Below are 20,850 nucleotides of genomic sequence, written 5' to 3' on the forward strand. Positions count from 1 at the left end.
GGCCCTGGTCTGTGTGGGAGGCCTGGTCTGTGTGGGGGGCCCTGGTCTGTGTGGGAGGACTGGTCTGTGTGGGGGCCCTGGTCTGTGTGGGAGGACTGGTCTGTGTGGGGGGCCTGGTCTGTGTGGGAGGACTGGTCTGTGTGGGGGGCCCTGGTCTGTGTGGGAGGACTGGTCTGTGTGGGGGGCCTGGTCTGTGTGGGTGGCCTGGTCTGTGGGGGTGGCCTGGTCTGTGTGGGGGGCCCTGGTCTGTGTGGGAGGCCTGGTCTGTGTGGGAGGACTGGTCTGTGTGGGAGACCTGGTCTGTGTGGGTGGCCTGGTCTGTGTGGGAGACCTGGTCTGTGTGGGGGGGCCCTGGTCTGTGTGGGGGGCCTGGTCTGTGTGGGGGGCCTGGTCTGTGTGGGAGACCTGGTCTGTGTGGGGGGACTGGTCTGTGTGGGGGGCCCTGGTCTGTGTGGGAGGCCTGGTCTGTGTGGGGGGCCCTGGTCTGTGTGGGAGACCTGGTCTGTGTGGGAGGCCTGGTCTGTGTGGGAGACCTGGTCTGTGTGGGAGGCCTGGTCTGTGTGGGGGGACTGGTCTGTGTGGGGGGACTGGTCTGTGTGGGGGGACTGGTCTGTGTGGGTGGCCTGGTCTGTGTGGGGGGGACTGGTCTGTGTGGGGGGCCTGGTCTGTGTGGGGGGCCTGGTCTGTGTGGGGGGACTGGTCTGTGTGGGAGGCCTGGTCTGTGTGGGAGACCTGGTCTGTGTGGGGGGCCTGGTCTGTGTGGGGGGCCTGGTCTGTGTGGGGGGCCTGGTCTGTGTGGGTGGCCTGGTCTGTGTGGGGGGCCTGGTCTGTGTGGGAGGCCTGGTCTGTGTGGGGGGACTGGTCTGTGTGGGAGGCCTGGTCTGTGTGGGGGGACTGGTCTGTGTGGGAGGCCTGGTCTGTGTGGGGGGACTGGTCTGTGTGGGGGGCCTGGTCTGTGTGGGGGGCCTGGTCTGTGTGGGAGACCTGGTCTGTGTGGGAGGCCTGGTCTGTGTGGGGGGCCTGGTCTGTGTGGGGGGGCCTAGTCTTTGTGGAAGGCCTGGTCTGTGTGGGGGGACTGGTCTGTGTGGGGGGCCTGGTCTGTGTGGGGGGCCTGGTCTGTGTGGGGGGCCTGGTCTGTGTGGGTGGCCTGGTCTGTGTGGGGGGACTGGTCTGTGTGGGGGGCCTGGTCTGTGTGGGAGACCTGGTCTGTGTGGGAGACCTGGTCTGTGTGGGGGGACTGGTCTGTGTGGGGGCCTGGTCTGTGTGGGGGCCTGGTCTGTGTGGGGGGCCTGGTCTGTGTGGGGGGGCCTGGTCTGTGTGGGGGGCCTGGTCTGTGTGGGGGGACTGGTCTGTGTGGGAGGACTGGTCTGTGTGGGGGGACTGGTCTGTGTGGGGGGACTGGTCTGTGTGGGGGCCTGGTCTGTGTGGGGGCCAGGTCTGTGTGGGGGGCCTGGTCTGTGTGGGGGGCCTGGTCTGTGTGGGGGGGCCTGGTCTGTGTGGGGGGACTGGTCTGTGTGGGAGGACTGGTCTGTGTGGGAGACCTGGTCTGTGTGGGGGGCCTGGTCTGTGTGGGAGACCTGGTCTGTGTGGGGGGCCTGGTCTGTGTGGGAGACCTGGTCTGTGTGTTTACTAGTTGTGTTTACTAGCAACTGTTTTACTAACTACTTTTTTTTTTTTTTTTTTTTCCCACACCACACACACACACACCCCAGGAAGCAGCCCGTGACAGCTGACTAACACCCAGGTACCTATTTACTGCTAGGTAACAGGGGCACTTAGGGTGAAAGAAACTTTGCCCATTTGTTTCTGCCTCGTGCGGGAATCGAACCCGCGCCACAGAATTACGAGTCCTGCGCGCTATCCACCAGGCTGTGGGGGGCCTGGTCTGTGTGGGTGGCCTGGTCTGTGTGTGAGGCCTGGTCTGTGGGGGTGGCCTGGTCTGTGTGTGAGGCCTGGTCTGTGGGGGAGACCTGGTCTGTGTGGGGGGCCTGGTCTGTGTGGGAGACCTGGTCTGTGTGGGTGGCCTGGTCTGTGTGGGTGGCGTGGTCTGTGTGGGGGGCCTGGTCTGTGTGGGGGGCCCTGGTCTCTCTCTTTCACGCTCAGTTACCGTCATTCTCACTCACTCTCTCTCTCTCTCTCTCTCTCTCTCTCTCTCTCTCTCTCTCTCTCTCTCTCTCTCTCTCTCTCTCTCTCTCTCTCTCTCTCTCTCTCTCTCTTTTTCTCTCTCTCTCAAGTCTTTTTCCCCCAATGTGTTGCACTAGAGCCTTCAGGACATGCTCACATCCGGCAGCATTTATGCTCCCCGAGCCATCAGATCTGTATTGGCTTTCTCGTCAGCATATTTTACTGCTTCCGTCCTCCTCAAGAAGTTGCCTTTTTTTTAGACTTTCAGAGGAGCACCCTCTTGAACTTGTCTTCTGGAGGAATTCCTTTTGAAGATGTATTAATATACTACAGTATTTAAGGAAATTCCTGTTTCAATTCTTCCTCTGTAGTCTGACATTATCATATTTTTCATCACGTGTTAATTTTCGTGATTTACACACACATATATAGGGGCCTCGTAGCCTGGTGGATTGCGCGCAGGACTCGTAATTCTGTGGCGCGGGTTCGATTCCCGCACCAGGCAGAAACAAATGGGCAAAGTTTCTTTCACCCTTAATGCCCCTGTTACCTAGCAGTAAATAGGTACCTGGGAGTTAGTCAGCTGTCACAGGCTGCTTCTTGGTGTGTGTGTGTGTGTGTGCTGTTGGAAAAAAAGTAGTAAGTAAACAGATGATTGACAGTTGAGAGGAGGGCCGAAAGAGCAAAGCTCAACCCCCGCAAACACAACTAGGTGAATACACACACACACACACACACACACACACACACACACACACACACACACACACACACACACACACACACACACACAGAGGCGGACTGCTTGAGTCTTCAAGAAGACCTGGACAAGCTGAAGGAATGGTCGAACAAATGGTTGTTAGAGTTTAACCCAAGCAAATGTAATGTAATGAAGATAGGTGTAGGGAGCAGGAAGCCAGATACAAGGTATCATCTGGGAGAGGAAATTCTTCAGGAGTCAGAGAGAGAAAAAGAATTGGGGGTTGACATCACGCCAGACCTGTCCCCTGCAGCCCATATCAAGAGGATAACATCAGCGGCATATGCCAGGCTGGCCATCATAAGAACGGCAATTCAGAAATTTTTGTAAGGAATCATTCAGAACTTTGTATATCACATATGTCACCAGCCAACATCACCAAACCACCACCACCAGCCACCACCACCACCAGCCAACACCACCAGCCAACACCACCACAACCACCACCACCACCAGCCACCACCACCAGCCACCACCACCAGCCACCACCACCACCACCACCCACCACCACCACCAGCCACCACCACCACCAGCCACCACCAGCCAACACCACCAGCCAACACCACCAGCCAACACCACCACAACCACCACCACCACAACCACCACCACCAGCCACCACCACCAGCCACCACCACCACCAGCCACCACCACCACCAGCCACCACCAGCCAACACCACCAGCCAACACCACCACAACCACCACCACCACAACCACCACCACCACCAGCCACCACCACCAACCACCACCAGCCACCACCACCAGCCACCACCACCACCAGCCACCACCACCAGCCACCACCACCAGCCACCACCACCACCAACCACCACCAGCCACCACCACCAGCCACCACCACCACCAGCCACCACCACCACCAGCCACCACCACCAGCCACCACCACCAGCCAACACCACCAGCCAACACCACCACAACCACCACCACCACAGCCACCAAACACCACCACAACCACCACCACCAGGCCTCTCCGTGGGAAATGACGACCGCCGGCCTGACGGCTCCCTGATAAGGTTTTTTTCCCGTTGACTCGTCGTTGTCAGACCCGGCGACAGTGGGGGGAGGGGGGGGGTGAAAGGTGGGGGAGAGGGCGGAAACGTGGGGGGGGGGGGGATGGAACGGGAGAAAAAAGAGGGGGACTGTGTAAAAGGTTATGGATAAAGTGGGAAGGGGAACAGGAGGGAGAGAGGACCAACAACAGGAAGAGGAAGGTCTACGGGCTCACCATAGCCCGTGCTACTAGGAACTTTTTGTTCCAAGTAGCGAATCTTTAACAACAACAACAACAGGAAGAGGAAAGAGAGTTTCTAAATCAGCAGAGAATGGGAACCCCTTTTTTGGGGGTTGGGGGGGTGTTAGTGAAGGTGTAGTAAGCGAGAAGGAAGTGGTTGGAAGGAAATAAACTAGAAGGAGATAGGAAGGAGTTTCCAGTTTACTGAGAACCAAGAAGAAGTTGACAACGACAAAGAAACTGAGGAAACACAAATACGATGACTAGGAGTTAGAGGAAGACACGAAGGACGAGATGGAAGCGGAGACTAGGTAAAGTGAGAGAGAAAGAGAGAGAGAGAGAGAGGGAGGAGGAGGAAGAATCTAGGGGTGTCAGAGACCTGGACACAACCGCAGGCGGGGCGCTCTTCGGAGACTCAACCGCAGGCGGGGCGCTCTTCGGAGACTCAACCGCAGGCGGGGCGCTCTTCGGAGACTCAACCACAGGCGGGACGCTCTTCGGAGACTCAACCACAGGCGCGATGCTCTTCGGAGACTCATCCGCAGGCGGGGCGCTCTTCGGAGACAGCCGCAGGAACGACGCTCTTCGGAGACTCAACCACAGGCGGGACGCTCTTCGGAGACTCAACCACAGGCGGGACGCTCTTCGGAGACTCAACCACAGGCGGGACGCTCTTCGGAGACTCATCCGCAGGCGGGGCGCTCTTCGGAGACTCAACCGCAGGCGGGGCGCTCTTCGGAGACTCAACCACAGGCGGGACGCTCTTCGGAGACTCAACCGCAGGCGGGGCGCTCTTCGGAGACAGCCGCAGGAACGACGCTCTTCGGAGACTCAACCACAGGCGGGACGCTCTTCGGAGACTCAACTGCAGGCGGGACGCTCTTCGGAAACTCAACCGCATGCGAGGCGCTCTTCGGAGACTCAACCGCAGGCGGGGCGCTCTTCAGAGACTCAACCGCAGGCGGGACACTCTTCGGAGACTCAACCGCAGGCGGGGTGCTCTTCGGAGACTCAACCGCAGGCACGACGCTCTTCGGAGACTCAACCGCAGGCGGGACGCTCTTCGGAGACTCAACCACAGGCGAGGCGCTCTTCGGAGACTCAACCGCAGGCGGGACACTCTTTGGAGACTCAATTGCAGGCGAGGCGCTTTTCGGAGACACAACCGCAGGCGCGACGCTCTTCGGAGACTCAACCACAGGCGGGATGCTCTTCGGAGACTCAACTGCAGGCGGGACGCTCTTCGGAGACTCAACCGCATGCGAGGCGCTCTTCGGAGACTCAACCGCAGGCGGGGCGCTCTACAGAGACTCAACCGCAGGCGGGACGCTCTTCGGAGACTCAACCGCAGGCGGGGTGCTCTTCGGAGACTCAACCGCAGGCAGGGTGCTCTTCGGAGACTCAACCGCAGGCGAGACGCTCTTCGGAGACTCAACCGCAGGCGGGACGCTCTTCGGAGACTCGACCACAGGCGAGGCGCTCTTCGGAGACTCAACCGCAGGCGCGATGCTCTTCGGAGACTCAACCGCAGGCGGGACGCTCTTCGGAGACTCAACCGCAGGCAGGGCGCTCTTCAGAGACTCAACCGCAGGCGGGACGCTCTTCGGAGACTCAACCGCAGGCAGGGCGCTCTTCGGAGACACAACCGCAGGCGCGACGCTCTTCGGAGACTCAACCACAGGCGGGACGCTCTTCGGAGACTCAACTGCAGGCGGGACGCTCTTCGGAGACTCGACTGCAGGCGGGACGCTCTTCGGAGACTCAACCGCATGCGAGGCGCTCTTCGGAGACTCAACCGCAGGCGGGGCGCTCTTCAGAGACTCAACCGCAGGCGGGACGCTCTTCGGAGACTCAACCGCAGGCGGGGTGCTCTTCGGAGATTCAACCGCAGGCGCGACGCTCTTCGGAGACTCAACCGCAGGCGGGACGTTCTTCGGAGACTCAACCACAGGCGAGGCGCTCTTCGGAGACTCAACCGCAGGCGGGACACTCTTTGGAGACTCAACCGCAGGCGGGACACTCTTAGGAGACTCAACCGCAGGCGAGGCGCTCTTCGGAGACTCAACCGCAGGTGGGGCACTCTTCGGAGACTCAACCGCAGGCGGGACGCTCTTCGGAGACTCAACCGCAGGCGAGGCGCTCTTCGGAGACTCAACCACAGGTGGGGCGCTCTGCAGAGACTCAACCGCAGGCGGGGTGCTCTTCGGAGACTCAACCGCAGGTGGGGTGCTCTTCGGAGACTCAACCGCAGGTGGGGTGCTCTTTGGAGACTCAACCGCAGGTGGGGTGCTCTTCGGAGACTCAACCGCAGGTGGGGTGCTCTTCGGAGACTCAACCGCAGGCGAGGCGCTCTTCGGAGACTCAACTGCAGGCGGGGTGCTCTTCGGAGACTCAACCGCAGGTGGGGCGCTCTTCGGAGACTCAACCGCAGGTGGGGCGCTCTTCGGAGACTCAACCGCAGGCGAGGCGCTCTTCGGAGACTCAACCGCAGGCGGGGCGCTCTTCGGAGACTCAACCGCAGGTGGGGCGCTCTTCGGAGACTCAACCGCAGGCGTGACGCTCTTCGGAGACTCAACCGCAGGCGGGGCGCTCTTCGGAGACTCAACCGCAGGCGAGGCGCTCTTCGGAGGCTCAACCGCAGGCGAGGCGCTCTTCGGAGACTCAACTGCAGGCGGGGCGCTCTTCGGAGACTCAACCGCAAGCGGGGGGCTCTTCGGAGACTCCTCAACAGCAGGCGGGGCGCTCTCCGGAGACTCAACCGCAGGCGGGGCGCTCTTCGGAGACTCAACCGCAGGCGGGGCGCACTTCGGAAACTCAACCCCAAGCGTGGTGCTCTTCGGAGACTCAACTGCAGGCGGGGCGCTCTTCAGAGATTCAACCACAAGCGGGGCGCTCTTCGGAGACTCAACCACAAGCGGGGTGCTCTTCGGAGACTCAACCGCAGGTGGGACGCTCTTCAGAGACTCAACCACAAGCGGGGCGCTCTTTGGAGACTCAACTGCAGGCGGGGCGCTCTTCAGAGACTCAACTGCAGGCGGGGCGCTCTTCAGAGACTCAACCACAAGCGGGGCGCTCTTTGGAGACTCAACTGCAGGCGGGGCGCTCTTCGGAGACTCAACCGCAGGCGGGGCGCTCTTTGGAGACACAACCCCAAACAGGGTGCTCTTCGGAGACAACTGCAGGCGGGGCGCTCTTCGGAGACAAACCCAAGCGGGGCGCTCTTTGGAGACACAACCCCAAGCGGGGCGCTCTTCGGAGACACAACCCCAAGCGGGGCGCTCTTTGGAGACTCAACCCCAAGCAGGGCGCCCTTCGGAGACTCAACCCCAAGCGGGGCGCTCTTCGGAGACAACCGCAAGCGAGACATTCTTCGGAGACACAACCGCAAGCAGGGCACTCTTCAGACACCCCCACAAGCGGGGTGCTCTTCAGACACCCCCACAAGCGGGGCGCTCTTCAGACACCCCCACAAGCGGGGCGCTCTTCAGACACCCCCACAAGCGGTGCGCTCTTCAGACACCCCCATAAGCGGGGCGCTCTTCAGACACCCCCACAAGCGGGGCGCTCTTCAGACACTCCCAAAAGCGGGGCGCACTTCAGACATCCCCACAAGCGGGGCGCTCTTCAGACATCCCCACAAGCGGGGCGCTCTTCAGACACCCCCACAAGCGGGGCGCTCTTCAGACACCCCCACAAGCGGGGCACTATGGAGACAACTGCAAGCGGGGCGCTCTTTGGAGACTCAACTGCAAGCAAGGCGCTCTTCAGAGACTCTACCACAAGCGGGGCGCTCATAGGAGACACAGCCACAAGTGGGGTGCTCTTTGGAGACACAACCGCAGGTGGGGCGCTCTTCGAAGACACAACCGGAAATGGGGTGCTCTTTGCAGACACAACCGCAGGCGGGGTGCTCTTCAGAGACACAACCGCAAGTGGGGTGCTCTTCAGAGACACAACCGCAAGTGGGGTGCTCTTCAGAGACACAACCGCAAGTGGGGTGCTCTTCAGAGACACAACCGCAAGTGGGGTGCTCTTCAGAGACACAACCGCAAGTGGGGTGCTCTTCGGAGACACAACCGTAGGCGGGGCGCTCTTCGGAGACACAACCGCAAGTGGGGTGCTCTTCAGAGACACAACCGCAAGTGGGGTGCTCTTCAGAGACACAACCGCAAGTGGGGTGCTCTTCGGAGACACAACAGCAAATGGGGTGCTCTTCGAAGACACAACCGCAAATGGGGTGCTCTTCGAAGACTCGACCACAGGCGGGGCGCTCTTCGAAGACTCGACTGCAGGCAGAGCGCTCTTCGAAGACTCGACCGCAGCCGGGGCGCTCTTCGAAGACTCGACCACAGGCGCGGCGCTCTTTGGAGACTTGACTGCAGGCAGGGCGCTCTTTGGAGACTCGACCACAGGCGGGGCGCTCTTCAAAGACTCGACCGCAGGCAAGGCGCTCTTCGAAGACTCGACCGCAGGCAGGGCGCTCTTCGAAGACTCGACCGCAGACGGCGCGCTCTTTGGAGACTCGACCGCAGGCGGGGCGCTCTTCAAAGACACAACCGCAGACGGGGCGCTCTTCAAAGACTCAACCACAGGTGGGGTGCTCTTCGGAGACTAAACCCCAGGCGGGGCGCTCTTCGGAGACAACCGCAAGCGGGGCGCTCTTCGGAGACAACTGCAAGCGGGGCGCTCTTCGGAGACAACCGCAAGCGAGGCGCTCTTCGGAGACACATCCCCAAGCGGGGCGCTCTTCGAAGACAACCGCAAGCGAGGCGCTCTTCGGAGACACATCCCCAAGCGGGGGCGCTCTTCGGAGACAACCGCAAGCGGGGCGCTCTTCGGAGACAACCGCAAGCGAGGCGCTCTTCGGAGACACATCCCCAAGCGGGGGCGCTCTTCGGAGACAACTGCAAGCGGGGCGCTCTTCGGAGACAACCGCAAGCGGGGCGCTCTTCGGAGACAACCGCAAGCGGGGCGCTCTTCGGAGACAACCGCAAGCGAGGCGCTCTTCGGAGACACATCCCCAAGCGAGGCGCTCTTCGGAGACACATCCCCAAGCGGGGCGCTCTTCGGAGACACATCCCCAAGCGGGGCGCTCTTCGGAGACACATCCCCAAGTGGGGCGCTCTTCGGAGACAACCGCAAGCGAGGTGCTCTTCGGAGACACAACTGCAAGCAAGGGCGCTCTTCAGAGACAAATAAAGACAAGATGGGAAAGTCACTTGAGAAGGCCAAAGAAACATCTCACGAAAACGTTAGAACCCAACACAACCCGAAATAAATAGAAACCAATAAATCGAGACATAAATAGAGGTTGCATGCAATAGGTTAACACTTGCACCACTACCAGTGTGATAAATGGGTGCATGATGCCACCAGCAAGAACCTGGGAGAACTACGTTCTGTTTCCTCATTATCCGAAACGGGAAGTCTGTTAGGGTTATCAAAGTCCTACAATAACAACTGAGCTTGCTCACGATGCAAACCACAACAGACGGGTAACTCTCAGGTACCTGAGTCTGTTGGGTGAGAACTGACTGACAGTAATGACAGAAATGTTTGTGTGAGCGTGTGCGTGCGTGTGTGTGTGTGTGTGTGTGTGTGTGTGTGTGTGTGTGTGTGTGTGTGTGTGAGTGCGTGTGTGTGAGTGCGCGTGTGTGTGTGTGAGTGTGTGTGTGTGTGTGTGTGTGTGTGTGTGTGTGTGTGTGTGTGTGTGTGTACTCACCTAGTTGTGCTTGCGGGGGTTGAGCTCTGGCTCTTTGGTCCCGCCTCTCAACCGTCAATCAACAAGATTGATTGTGTGTGTGTGTGCGTGTGTGTGTGTGCGTGTGTGCGCGTGCGTGTGTGCGCGTGCATACACCCGTGACGCATGAAAATAGCCCATAATGTCATCTTTAAAGTTTGTACCTCTCACTCATCGATCACCTGTCAGTAGGCCAGCGGTTGGTCGCTCCTCCTCGTTCCCTGCCTGCCTGCCTGCCTGCTGTGGTGCCTGCCTGCTTGCCTGCCTGCCTGCCTACTGTGGTGCCTGCCTGCCTACTGTGGTGCCTGCCTGCCTGCCTACTGTGGTGCCTGCCTGCCTACTTCGGTGCCTGCTGTAGTGCCTGCCTGCTTGCCTGCCTACTGTGGTGCCTGCCTGCTTGCCTGCCTGCCTACTGTGGTGCCTGCCTGCCTGCCTGCCAACTGTGGTGCCTGCCTGCCTGCCTGCCTGCCTACTGTGGTGCCTGCCTGCCTACTGTGGTGCCTGCCTGCTTGCCTGCCTGCCTACTGTGGTGCCTGCCTGCCTGCCTGCCTGCCTGCCTGCCTACTGTGGTGCCTGCCTGCCTGCCTGCCTGCCAACTGTGGTGCCTGCCTGCCTGCCTGCCTGCCTACTGTGGTGCCTGCCTGCCTGCCTGCCTACTGTGGTGCCTGCCTGCTTGCCTACTGTGGTGCCTGCCTGCCTACTGTGGTGCCTGCCTGCCAACTGTGGTGCCTGCCTGCTTGCCTGCCTACTGTGGTGCCTGCCTGCTTGCCTGCCTGCCTACTGTGGTGCCTGCCTGCCTGCCTACTGTGGTGCCTGCCTGCCTGCCTGCCTGCCTGCCTGCCTACTGTGGTGCCTGCCTGCCTGCCTGCCTGCCTGCCTGCCTGCCTGCCTACTGTGGTGCCTGCCTGCCTGCCTGCCTGCCAACTGTGGTGCCTGCCTGCCTGCCTGCCTGCCTACTGTGGTGCCTGCCTGCCTGCCTACTGTGGTGCCTGCCTGCCTACTGTGGTGCCTGCCTGCCAACTGTGGTGCCTGCCTGCTTGCCTGCCTACTGTGGTGCCTGCCTGCTTGCCTGCCTGCCTACTGTGGTGCCTGCCTGCCTGCCTACTGTGGTGCCTGCCTGCCTGCCTACTGTGGTGCCTGCCTGCCTGCCTACTGTGGTGCCTGCCTGCCTACTGTGGTGCCTGCCTGCCTGCCTGCCTGCCTACTGTGGTGCCTGCCTGCTTGCCTGCCTACTGTGGTGCCTGCCTGCTTGCCTGCCTACTGTGGTGCCTGCCTGCCTACTGTGGTGCCTGCCTGCTTGCCTGCCTACTGTGGTGCCTGCCTGCTTGCCTGCCTACTGTGGTGCCTGCCTGCCTGCCTACTGTGGTGCCTGCCTGCTTGCCTGCCTACTGTGGTGCCTGCCTGCTTGCCTGCCTGCCTACTGTGGTGCCTGCCTGCCTGCCTGCCTGCCTACTGTGGTGCCTGCCTGCTTGCCTGCCTACTGTGGTGCCTGCCTGCCTGCCTGCCTACTGTGGTGCCTGCCTGCCTGCCTGCCTGCCTGCTTGCCTGCCTACTGTGGTGCCTGCCTGCTTGCCTGCCTGCCTACTGTGGTGCCTGCCTGCCTACTGTGGTGCCTGCCTGCTTGCCTGCCTACTGTGGTGCCTGCCTGCCTGCCTACTGTGGTGCCTGCCTGCCTACTGTGGTGCCTGCCTGCTTGCCTGCCTACTGTGGTGCCTGCCTGCTTGCCTGCCTACTGTGGTGCCTGCCTGCTTGCCTGCCTACTGTGGTGCCTGCCTGCTTGCCTGCCTACTGTGGTGCCTGCCTGCCTACTGTGGTGCCTGCCTGCCTGCCTGCCTACTGTGGTGCCTGCCTGCTTGCCTGCCTACTGTGGTGCCTGCCTGCCTGCCTGCCTACTGTGGTGCCTGCCTGCCTGCCTGCCTGCCTACTGTGGTGCCTGCCTGCCTGCCTGCCTACTGTGGTGCCTGCCTGCCTGCCTGCCTACTGTGGTGCCTGCCTGCCTGCCTACTGTGGTGCCTGCCTGCCTGCCTGCCTACTGAGGTGCCAATTGGGAACTCCCAATAAACAACATGAAAGTTGATGACCCAGACAATTTCTTTATGAATGACATTCAAGCTGCAGATAATATAACGGATATTAACACAAACTCGGAATACTTTGAAAGAGAAATTGACAATATGCCCATGCACTCAGCTCCTGGGCCTGACTCATGGAATTCAATATTCATAAAGAAATGTAAAGTACCAGTAGCGCGAGCACTCAGCGTAATATGGAGAAAGAGCCTGGATACAGGGGAGATACCAGCAGCACTTAAATCTGCAGATGTAGCTCCTATGCATAAGGGGGGTAGTAAAGCCTTAGCATAAAATTATAGGCCAGTTGCACTAACATCACACATAATAAAAGTGTTTGAAAGAGTGATTAGGAATCAAATTTCTAGTTACATGGAAAATAATGAACTACACAACCCAGGACAATATGGATTTAGAGCGGGAAGATCCTGTCTGTCACAGTTACTCAACCACTATGACAAAATCACAGAAGCCCTAGAAGAAAAGCAAAATACACATGTAGTATACACAGACTTTGCAAAGGCATTCGACAAATGTGACCATGGGGTGATAGCACACAAAATAAGGTCAATGAGAATAACTGGTAAAGTAGGACGCTGGATACTCAGTTTTTTGTCGAACAGAACACAAAGAGTAACAGTCAATCAAATAAAGTCGAGTCCAAGCGCAGTTAAAAGCTCTGTACCTCAAGATACAGTCCTTGCACCGCTACTGTTCCTTGTTCTCATATCAAATATAGACTCAAATACAAGTCACAGCTTCGTGTCATCCTTTGCAGATGACACAAAAATCAGCATGAAAATTACATCTGCTGAAGACACTGAAAAATTACAAGCAGATATCAACAACTTTTTCGATTGGGCAGCAGAAAATAACATGATGTTTAACAGTGATAAATTTCACGTACTCAGGTACGGCAAAAATGAGGACCTTAAACATAATACAGGGTACAAAACACAATCAAATCTGCCCATAGTAGAAAAGCAACATGTAAAGGATTTGGGAATACTGATTTCTGACGACGTAACGTTTAGGGAGCATAACCAAGCAAATATTGCGACAGCCAGAAAAATGATAGGATGGATTATGAGAACTTTCAAATCCAGGGATCCCATCACAATGGTTGTACTCTTCAAACCACTTGTGCTGTCCCGTCTTGAGTACTGCTCAGTACTCACTTCCCCCTTCTGAGCAGGAGAGATTGCTGAAATAGAGGGAATACAGAGAACATATACGGCACGCATAGACACGATAAAGCACCTAAATTATTGGGATCGTCTCAAAGCTCTCCAAATGTTCTCACTAGAAAGGAGACGAGAGAGAGATACCAAATAATATACACATGGAAAATACTGGAGGGCCAGGTCCCAAATCTACACAGTAAAATAACAACGTACTGGAGTGAACGATATGGATGAAAATGCAAGATTAAACCAGTGAACAGCAGAGGTGCCATAGGCACAATCAGAGAACACTGTATGAACATCAGAGGTCCGCGGTTGTTCAACGTCCTCCCAACGACTATAAGAAATATTGCCGGAACAACCGTGGACATTCTTCAAGAGGAAACTAGATTGTTTCCTCCAAGGAGTGCCGGACCAACCGGGCTGTGGTGGGTATGTGGGCCTGCGGGCCGCTCCAAGCATCAGCCTGGTTGACCAAACTCTCACAAGTCAAGCCTGGCCTCGGGCCGGGCTTGGGGAGTAGAACCCCATCAAGCAGGTATCACAGTGTCCCTCACAGTGTACCTCACTGTACCTCATAGTGTACCTCACAGTGTCCCTTACAGTGTACCTCACAGTGTACCTCACTGTACCTCACAGTGTACCTCACAGTGTCCCTCACAGTGTACCTCACAGTGTACCTCATAGTGTACCTCACAGTGTCCCTCACAGTGTACCTCACAGTGTACCTCATAGTGTACCTCACAGTGTCCCTCACAGTGTACCTCACCGTACCTCACAGTGTACCTCACAGTGTACACAGTCTTGGACACCAGGTGGGGGTGAATGGTACAGTGTGTGTGGTGGTACTCAGTCCTGGTCACCAGGTGGGGGTGAATGGTACAGTGTGTGTGGTGGTACACAGTCCTGGTCACCAGGTGGGGGTGAATGGTACAGTGTGTGTGGTGGTACACAGTCCTGGTCACCAGGTGGGGGTGAATGGTACAGTGTGTGTGGTGGTACACACTCCTGGTCACCAGGTGGGGGTGAATGGTACAGTGTGTGGTGGTACACAGTCCTGGTCACCAGGTGGGGGTGAATGGTACAGTGTGTGGTGGTACACAGTCCTGGTCACCAGGTGGGGGTGAATGGTACAGTGTGTGTGGTGGTACACACTCCTGGTCACCAGGTGGGGGTGAATGGTACAGTGTGTGTGGTGGTACACAGTCCTGGTCACCAGGTGGGGGTGAATGGTACAGTGTGTGTGGTGGTACACAGTCCTGGTCACCAGGTGGGGGTGAATGGTACAGTGTGTGTGGTGGTACACACTCCTGGTCACCAGGTGGGGGTGAATGGTACAGTGTGTGGTGGTACACAGTCCTGGTCACCAGGTGGGGGTGAATGGTAGTGTGTGGTGGTACACAGTCCTGGTCACCAGGTGGGGGTGAATGATACAGTGTGTGTGGTGGTACACACTCCTGGTCACCAGGTGGGGGTGAATGGTACAGTGTGTGTGGTGGTACACACTCCTGGTCACCAGGTGGGTGAATGGTACAGTGCGTGTGGTGGTACACACTCCTGGTCACCAGGTGGGGGTGAATGGTACAGTGTGTGTGGTGGTACACACTCCTGGTCACCAGGTGGGGGTGAATGGTACAGTGTGTGTGGTGGTACACACTCCTGGTCACCAGGTGGGGGTGAATGGTACAGTGTGTGTGGTGGTACACAGTCCTGGTCACCAGGTGGGGGTGAATGGTACAGTGTGTGTGGTGGTACACAGTCCTGGTCACCAGGTGGGGGTGAATGGTACAGTGTGTGTGGTGGTACACAGTCCTGGTCACCAGGTGGGGGTGAATGGTACAGTGTGTGTGGTGGTACACACTCCTGGTCACCAGGTGGGGGTGAATGGTACAGTGTGTGTGGTGGTACACACTCCTGGTCACCAGGTGGGTGAATGGTACAGTGTGTGTGGTGGTACACACTCCTGGTCACCAGGTGGGGGTGAATGGTACAGTGTGTGGTGGTACACAGCCCTGGTCACCAGGTGGGGGTGAATGGTACAGTGTGTGTGGTGGTACACACTCCTGGTCACCAGGTGGGGGTGAATGGTACAGTGTGTGTGGTGGTACACACTCCTGGTCACCAGGTGGGGGTGAATGGTACAGTGTGTGTGGTGGTACACAGTCCTGGTCACCAGGTGGGGGGTGAATGGTACAGTGTGTGTGGTGGTACACACTCCTGGTCACCAGGTGGGGGTGAATGGTACAGTGTGTGTGGTGGTACACACTCCTGGTCACCAGGTGGGTGAATGGTACAGTGTGTGTGGTGGTACACACTCCTGGTCACCAGGTGGGGGTGAATGGTACAGTGTGTGGTGGTACACAGCCCTGGTCACCAGGTGGGGGTGAATGGTACAGTGTGTGTGGTGGTACACACTCCTGGTCACCAGGTGGGGGTGAATGGTACAGTGTGTGTGGTGGTACACACTCCTGGTCACCAGGTGGGGGTGAATGGTACAGTGCGTGTGGTGGTACACACTCCTGGTCACCAGGTGGGGGTGAATGGTACAGTGTGTGTGGTGGTACACACTCCTGGTCACCAGGTGGGGGTGAATGGTACAGTGTGTGTGGTGGTACACACTCCTGGTCACCAGGTGGGGGTGAATGGTACAGTGTGTGTGGTGGTACACACTCCTGGTCACCAGGTGGGGGTGAATGGTACAGTGCGTGTGGTGGTACACACTCCTGGTCACCAGGTGGGGGTGAATGGTACAGTGTGTGTGGTGGTACACACTCCTGGTCACCAGGTGGGGGTGAATGGTACAGTGCGTGTGGTGGTACACACTCCTGGTCACCAGGTGGGGGTGAATGGGTACAGTGTGTGTGGTGGTACACACTCCTGGTCACCAGGTGGGGGTGAATGGTACAGTGTGTGTGGTGGTACACACTCCTGGTCACCAGGTGGGGGTGAATGAAGTTCTTAAGGAAACGTCATTTGTTTTCCCTCTTGTCGTCTCCTCCTGCTCCTTCCTCCTCTCCCTCTCTCTCTTCTCCCACTCTTCTTCTTCCTTCCCTTCTCCTATTCTGCCCACTAATTCTTACGCTTTCTTCTCGTGGCGTTCTCTCCACTATCCTCTACTTCTCTCTCATCGTTCTTTCCTTCCCTCGCAATCCCATTCTCTCTTCTTCCTCCTCTCTCCTCTCCCCCAACTCCCCTCCCCTATTATCTTCCTCCCCCTCCTCTCTTTTTTTACCTCTTTAACCTGAATTATCCTAAAACATTCATTGTTCTCTAATGCGTCCGTGTGGCGACCTTGACTGTGTTGGTACCATGTGTTAGGGGCGCCCTCTATAGTGTGTTCTCGTGTACGCACGCACGCACGCACGCTTACACACACACACACACACACACACACACACACACACACACACACACACACACACACACACACACACACACACACACACACACACAGATTCTCAGGGGGATTTAATAGGTGGACATAGGAAACTATACAACACTGGCGGGACGCGAACAAGGGGACACAGGTGGAGACTGAGTACCCACATGAGCCACAGGTTGAGACTGAGTACCCACATGAGCCACAGGTTGAGACTGAGTACCCACATGAGCCACAGGTGGAGACTGAGTACCCACATGAGCCACAGGTGGAGAGACTAGTACCCACATGAGCCACAGGTTGAGACTGAGTACCCACATGAGTCACAGGTTGAGACTGAGTACCCACATGAGCCACAGGTGGAGACTTGAGTACCCACATGAGCCACAGGTGGAGACTTGAGTACCCACATGAGCCACAGGTGGAGACTGAGTACCCACATGAGCCACAGGTGGAGACTGAGTACCCACATGAGCCACAGAGACGTTAGAAAGAACTTTTTCAGTGTCAGAGTAGTTAACAGATGGAATGCATTAGGCAGTGATGTGGTGGAGGCTGACTCCATACACAGTTTCAAGTGTAGATATGATAGAGCCCAGTTGGCTCAGGAACCTGTACACCAGTTGATTGACGGTTGAGAGGTGGGACCAAAGAGCTGAACCTCAACCCCGCAAGCACAACAAGGTGTGTACAAGCACGCACGCACGTCCCAGCACTCTTTGTCACATAACGCTTTGAAAATACTGCCTTGGCCTCCACCATCATTGAGTTAACATCCGTCAACCACTGCTCAAGTATACTTTCTAATGTGTTTTTCGGCAGCCTTGTTTCCTTAGTTTGTCCCTTTGCCCTTTGTCAGAGGGCCCCACCTCCGGGGGCCCTCAGCCCCACCTCAGGGGGCCCTCAACCACACCTCCGGGGGCCCTCAGCCCCACCTCCGGGGGCCCTCAGCCCCACCTCCGGGGGCCCTCAGCCCCACCTCCGGGGGACCTCTACCCTACCTCCGGGGGCCCTCAGCCCCACCTCCGGGGGCCCTCAGCCCCACCTCCGGGGGCCCTCAGCCCCACCTCCGGGGGCCCTCAGCCCCACCTCCGGGGGCCCTCAGCCCCACCTCCGGGGGCCCTCAGCCCCACCTCTGGGGGCCCTCTGCCCCGCCTCCGGGGGCCCTCAGCCCCACCTCCGGGGGACCTCTACCCTACCTCCGGGGGCCCTCAGCCCCACCTCCGGGGGCCCTCAGCGCCACCTCCGGGGACCCTCAGCCCCACATCCGGGGGCCCTCAGCGCCACCTCCGGGGGCCCTCAGCCCCACCTCCGGGGGCCCTCAGCCCCACCTCCGGGGGGCCTCTACCCTACCTCCGGGGGCCCTCAGCCCCACCTCCGGGGGCTCTCGGCCCCACCTCCGGGGGCCCTCGGCCCCACCTCCGGGGGCCCTCAGCCCCACTTCCGGGGGCCCTCAGCCCCACCTCCGGGGGCCCTCAGCCCCACCTCCGGGGGCCCTCAGCCCCACCTCCGGGGGCCCTCAGCCCCACCTCCGGGGGCCCTCAGCCCCACCTCCGGGGGCCCTCAGCCCCACCTCTGGGGGCCCTCTGCCCCACCTCCGGGGGCCCTCAGCCCCACCTCCGGGGGCCCTCAGCCCCACCTCCGGGGGCCCTCAGCCCCACCTCCGGGGGCCCTCAGCCCCACCTCCGGGGGCCCTCAGCCCCACCTCCGGGGGCCCTCAGCCCCACCTCCGGGGGCCCTCAGCCCCACCTCCGGGGGCCCTCAGCCCCACCTCCGGGGGCCCTCAGCCCCACCTCCGGGGGCCCTCAGCCCCACCTCCGGGGGCCCTCAGCCCCACCTCCGGGGGCCCTCAGCCCCACCTCCGGGGGCCCTCAGCCCCACCTCCGGGGGCCCTCAGCCCCACCTCCGGGGGCCCTCAGCCCCACCTCCGGGGGCCCTCAGCCCCACCTCCGGGGGCCCTCAGCCCCACCTCCGGGGGCTTAAGGCAACAAATAACTCTCCAACTTTGAGTCTCCTTAAATTAGGGGATAGAACTTGGTGTGTGTTTGTGTACTGACCTACTTGTGCCTGCACGATCGAGCTCTAGCTCTCGGACCGTGTGTGTGTGTGTGTGTGTGTGTGTGTGTGTGTGTGTGTGTGTGTGTGTGTGTGTGTGTGTGTGTGTTCCACTGTTGCTTCCTTCCTCCTCCTCAGTTCTGTTGTTGCTCAATCCGTCAACCCTTCCATTTTCTCGCAAATCTTATCTTTTTTTTCCGTTTGGTCAGCTCCATTGTTTCGTTCACCTTGGCATAAATGATCGTTCAGTTGCACTGTTTCCGGAATGAAGCCGCCTCAGCTGCATTTGTTTCTGCATGCATCGTCCTTTTTATTATGTTTTCCTGTTTATTGTTACACCGTTTGGATTTTGTCTGCCACTTTTGTCTATTTTCTGCCATTGTAGGGTGAAGGAACTATCAGGGGAAAGTGCCAAGCCATCACGACTATATAGCACTGGGAAGGGGTCAGGATAAGGATTTGGGATGGGACGGAGGGAAGGAATGGTGCCCAACCACTTGGACGGTCGGGGATTGAACGCCGACCAGCATCAAGCGAGACTGTCGCTCTACCGTCCAGTCTAAGTGATTGTATTGCCTGTGGCACCATTATGTGTTGAACCATTATATATATATATATATATTGAACCATTATCTGTTCAACCATTATCTATTGTGTTGATATTAGTTGAAGTTGAGGAGTTGGCGTAGGAAGAACAATTATTTAACACGGCAGATACGACATAGAAGAAGGGGGGGGGAGGAGGACAAGTGAAGAACGTGAAGCGTGAGTAGTTCGAGGTAACTGTAGTGGGTGGAGGGCAGCATACGCCATAAAACAGGTGGTAATAATTCAAGAGGCGTCTTAGAGGCTGGCGGAAGCAGCTCTCAGAAGCTGAACAAGGTGATTCTGAAGGCCCAGAAGGATGAAGGAAGATCTCAGAAGATGAGAGAAGATTGTGAGGGAGTAAGCACTTGATGAGCACCCTATCTCCACCTGTGTATACTCATCACGTCACTAGGGTGAATTTCTTGACAATTGACAATGATTCTTGACATTCTTGACAATGACTTGAGCAGTCTTGTGAGATTTTAGCATTATTTCTCGAAGACTTTTTTTTAAACTCAACACAACGAGAGGGATCTTCTTCTTGAGATGATTTTTGATGATTTCGGGGCTTTAGTGTCCGCGCGGCCCGGTCCTCGACCAGGCCTCCACCCCCAGGAAGCAGCCCGTGACAGCTGACTAACACCCAGGTACCTATTTTACTGCTAGTTAACAGGGGCATAGGGTGAAAGAAACTCTGCCCATTGTTTCTCGCCGGCGCCCGGGATCGAACCCGGGACCACAGGATCACAAGTCCAGTGTGCTGTCCGCTCGGCCGACCGGCTTCCCAGCCGGTCGGCCTGGGAGACTTAACAAATCCGACCGGGATTTGTTAAGTCTTTGGCTTGGACGAAGGCTCTTGGGCTCCCGCTCTCTGTGTCATACATTTATTGCCAGTTCTGTTCCATATTTTATATTCACAGCCTTTACAATTAGTTGTATTTTTGGTATTGTTATATTCCTCGTGAATTTTATTTCCTTTTAGTCCCCCTTTATTATCCTCTCCGGGGCATTCTGATTTTCATTCCCCCTCTTACTTTCTTTTCTCTCATGCTTTCATTTCTTTCTGAGTTATTCTGTTTGTGTCATGCTAATGCTTTTTATCCCTTTAGATCTCTTTTGTCTGTCCTGCTGGACTTATTTTTTCTCTCGTATGTAACCCGTTTTCTATTTTGTCTCGCTCTCCTGTAACCCGTTTTCTATTTTGTCTCGCTCTCCTGTAACCCGTTTTCTATTTTGTCTCGCTCTCCTGTAACCCGTTTTCTATTTGTCTCGCTCTCCTGTAACCCGTTTTCTATTTTGTCTCGCTCTCTTGTAACCCGTTTTCTATTTTGTCTCGCTCTCCTGTAACCCGTTTTCTATTTTGTCTCGCTCCTGTCGGAGCCGGTCGGCCGAGCGGACAGCACACTGGGCTTGTAATCCTGTGGTCCCGGGTTCGATCCCAGGCGCCGGCGAGAAACAATGTGCAGAGTTTCTTTCACCCTATGCCCCTGTTACCTAGCAGTAAAATAGGTACCTGGGTGTTAGTCAGCTGTCACGGGCTGCTTCCTGGGGGTGGAGGCTTGGTCGAGGACCGGGCCGCGGGACACTAAAGCCCCGAAATCATCTCAAAATAATCTCAAGATAATCTCCTGTAACCCGTTTTCTGTTTTGTCTCGCTCTCCTGTAACCCGTTTTCTATTTTGTCTCGCTCCTGTAACCCGTTTTCTAT

General features: G+C 57.6%; 2 protein-coding genes across 2 annotated transcripts; one reads left to right on the top strand and one right to left on the bottom strand.

The window, feature by feature from the left end:
• Positions 1 to 2,099: 2,099 nt before the first annotated feature.
• Positions 2,100 to 7,494, bottom strand: LOC138366323 (fibrous sheath CABYR-binding protein-like). The gene is made up of 3 exons (XM_069327354.1): positions 7,393 to 7,494; positions 5,444 to 7,261; positions 2,100 to 2,264 (listed from the first exon to the last, which is right to left on the bottom strand). The coding sequence occupies exons 1-3, from the start codon at positions 7,492 to 7,494 to the stop codon at positions 2,100 to 2,102; spliced, it is 2,085 nt and encodes a 694-aa protein (XP_069183455.1).
• A 339-nt stretch (positions 7,495 to 7,833) lies between these two features.
• Positions 7,834 to 18,555, top strand: LOC138366324 (nuclear pore complex protein DDB_G0274915-like). Its single transcript, XM_069327355.1, has 3 exons — positions 7,834 to 8,719; positions 8,750 to 9,378; positions 17,359 to 18,555. Exons 1-3 carry the CDS (start codon positions 7,834 to 7,836, stop codon positions 18,553 to 18,555), a joined length of 2,712 nt encoding a protein of 903 aa, XP_069183456.1.
• Positions 18,556 to 20,850: the final 2,295 nt, after the last annotated feature.

This window comes from Procambarus clarkii, chromosome 19, assembly GCF_040958095.1.
Source record: "Procambarus clarkii isolate CNS0578487 chromosome 19, FALCON_Pclarkii_2.0, whole genome shotgun sequence".
Lineage (NCBI taxonomy): Eukaryota > Metazoa > Arthropoda > Malacostraca > Decapoda > Cambaridae > Procambarus > Procambarus clarkii.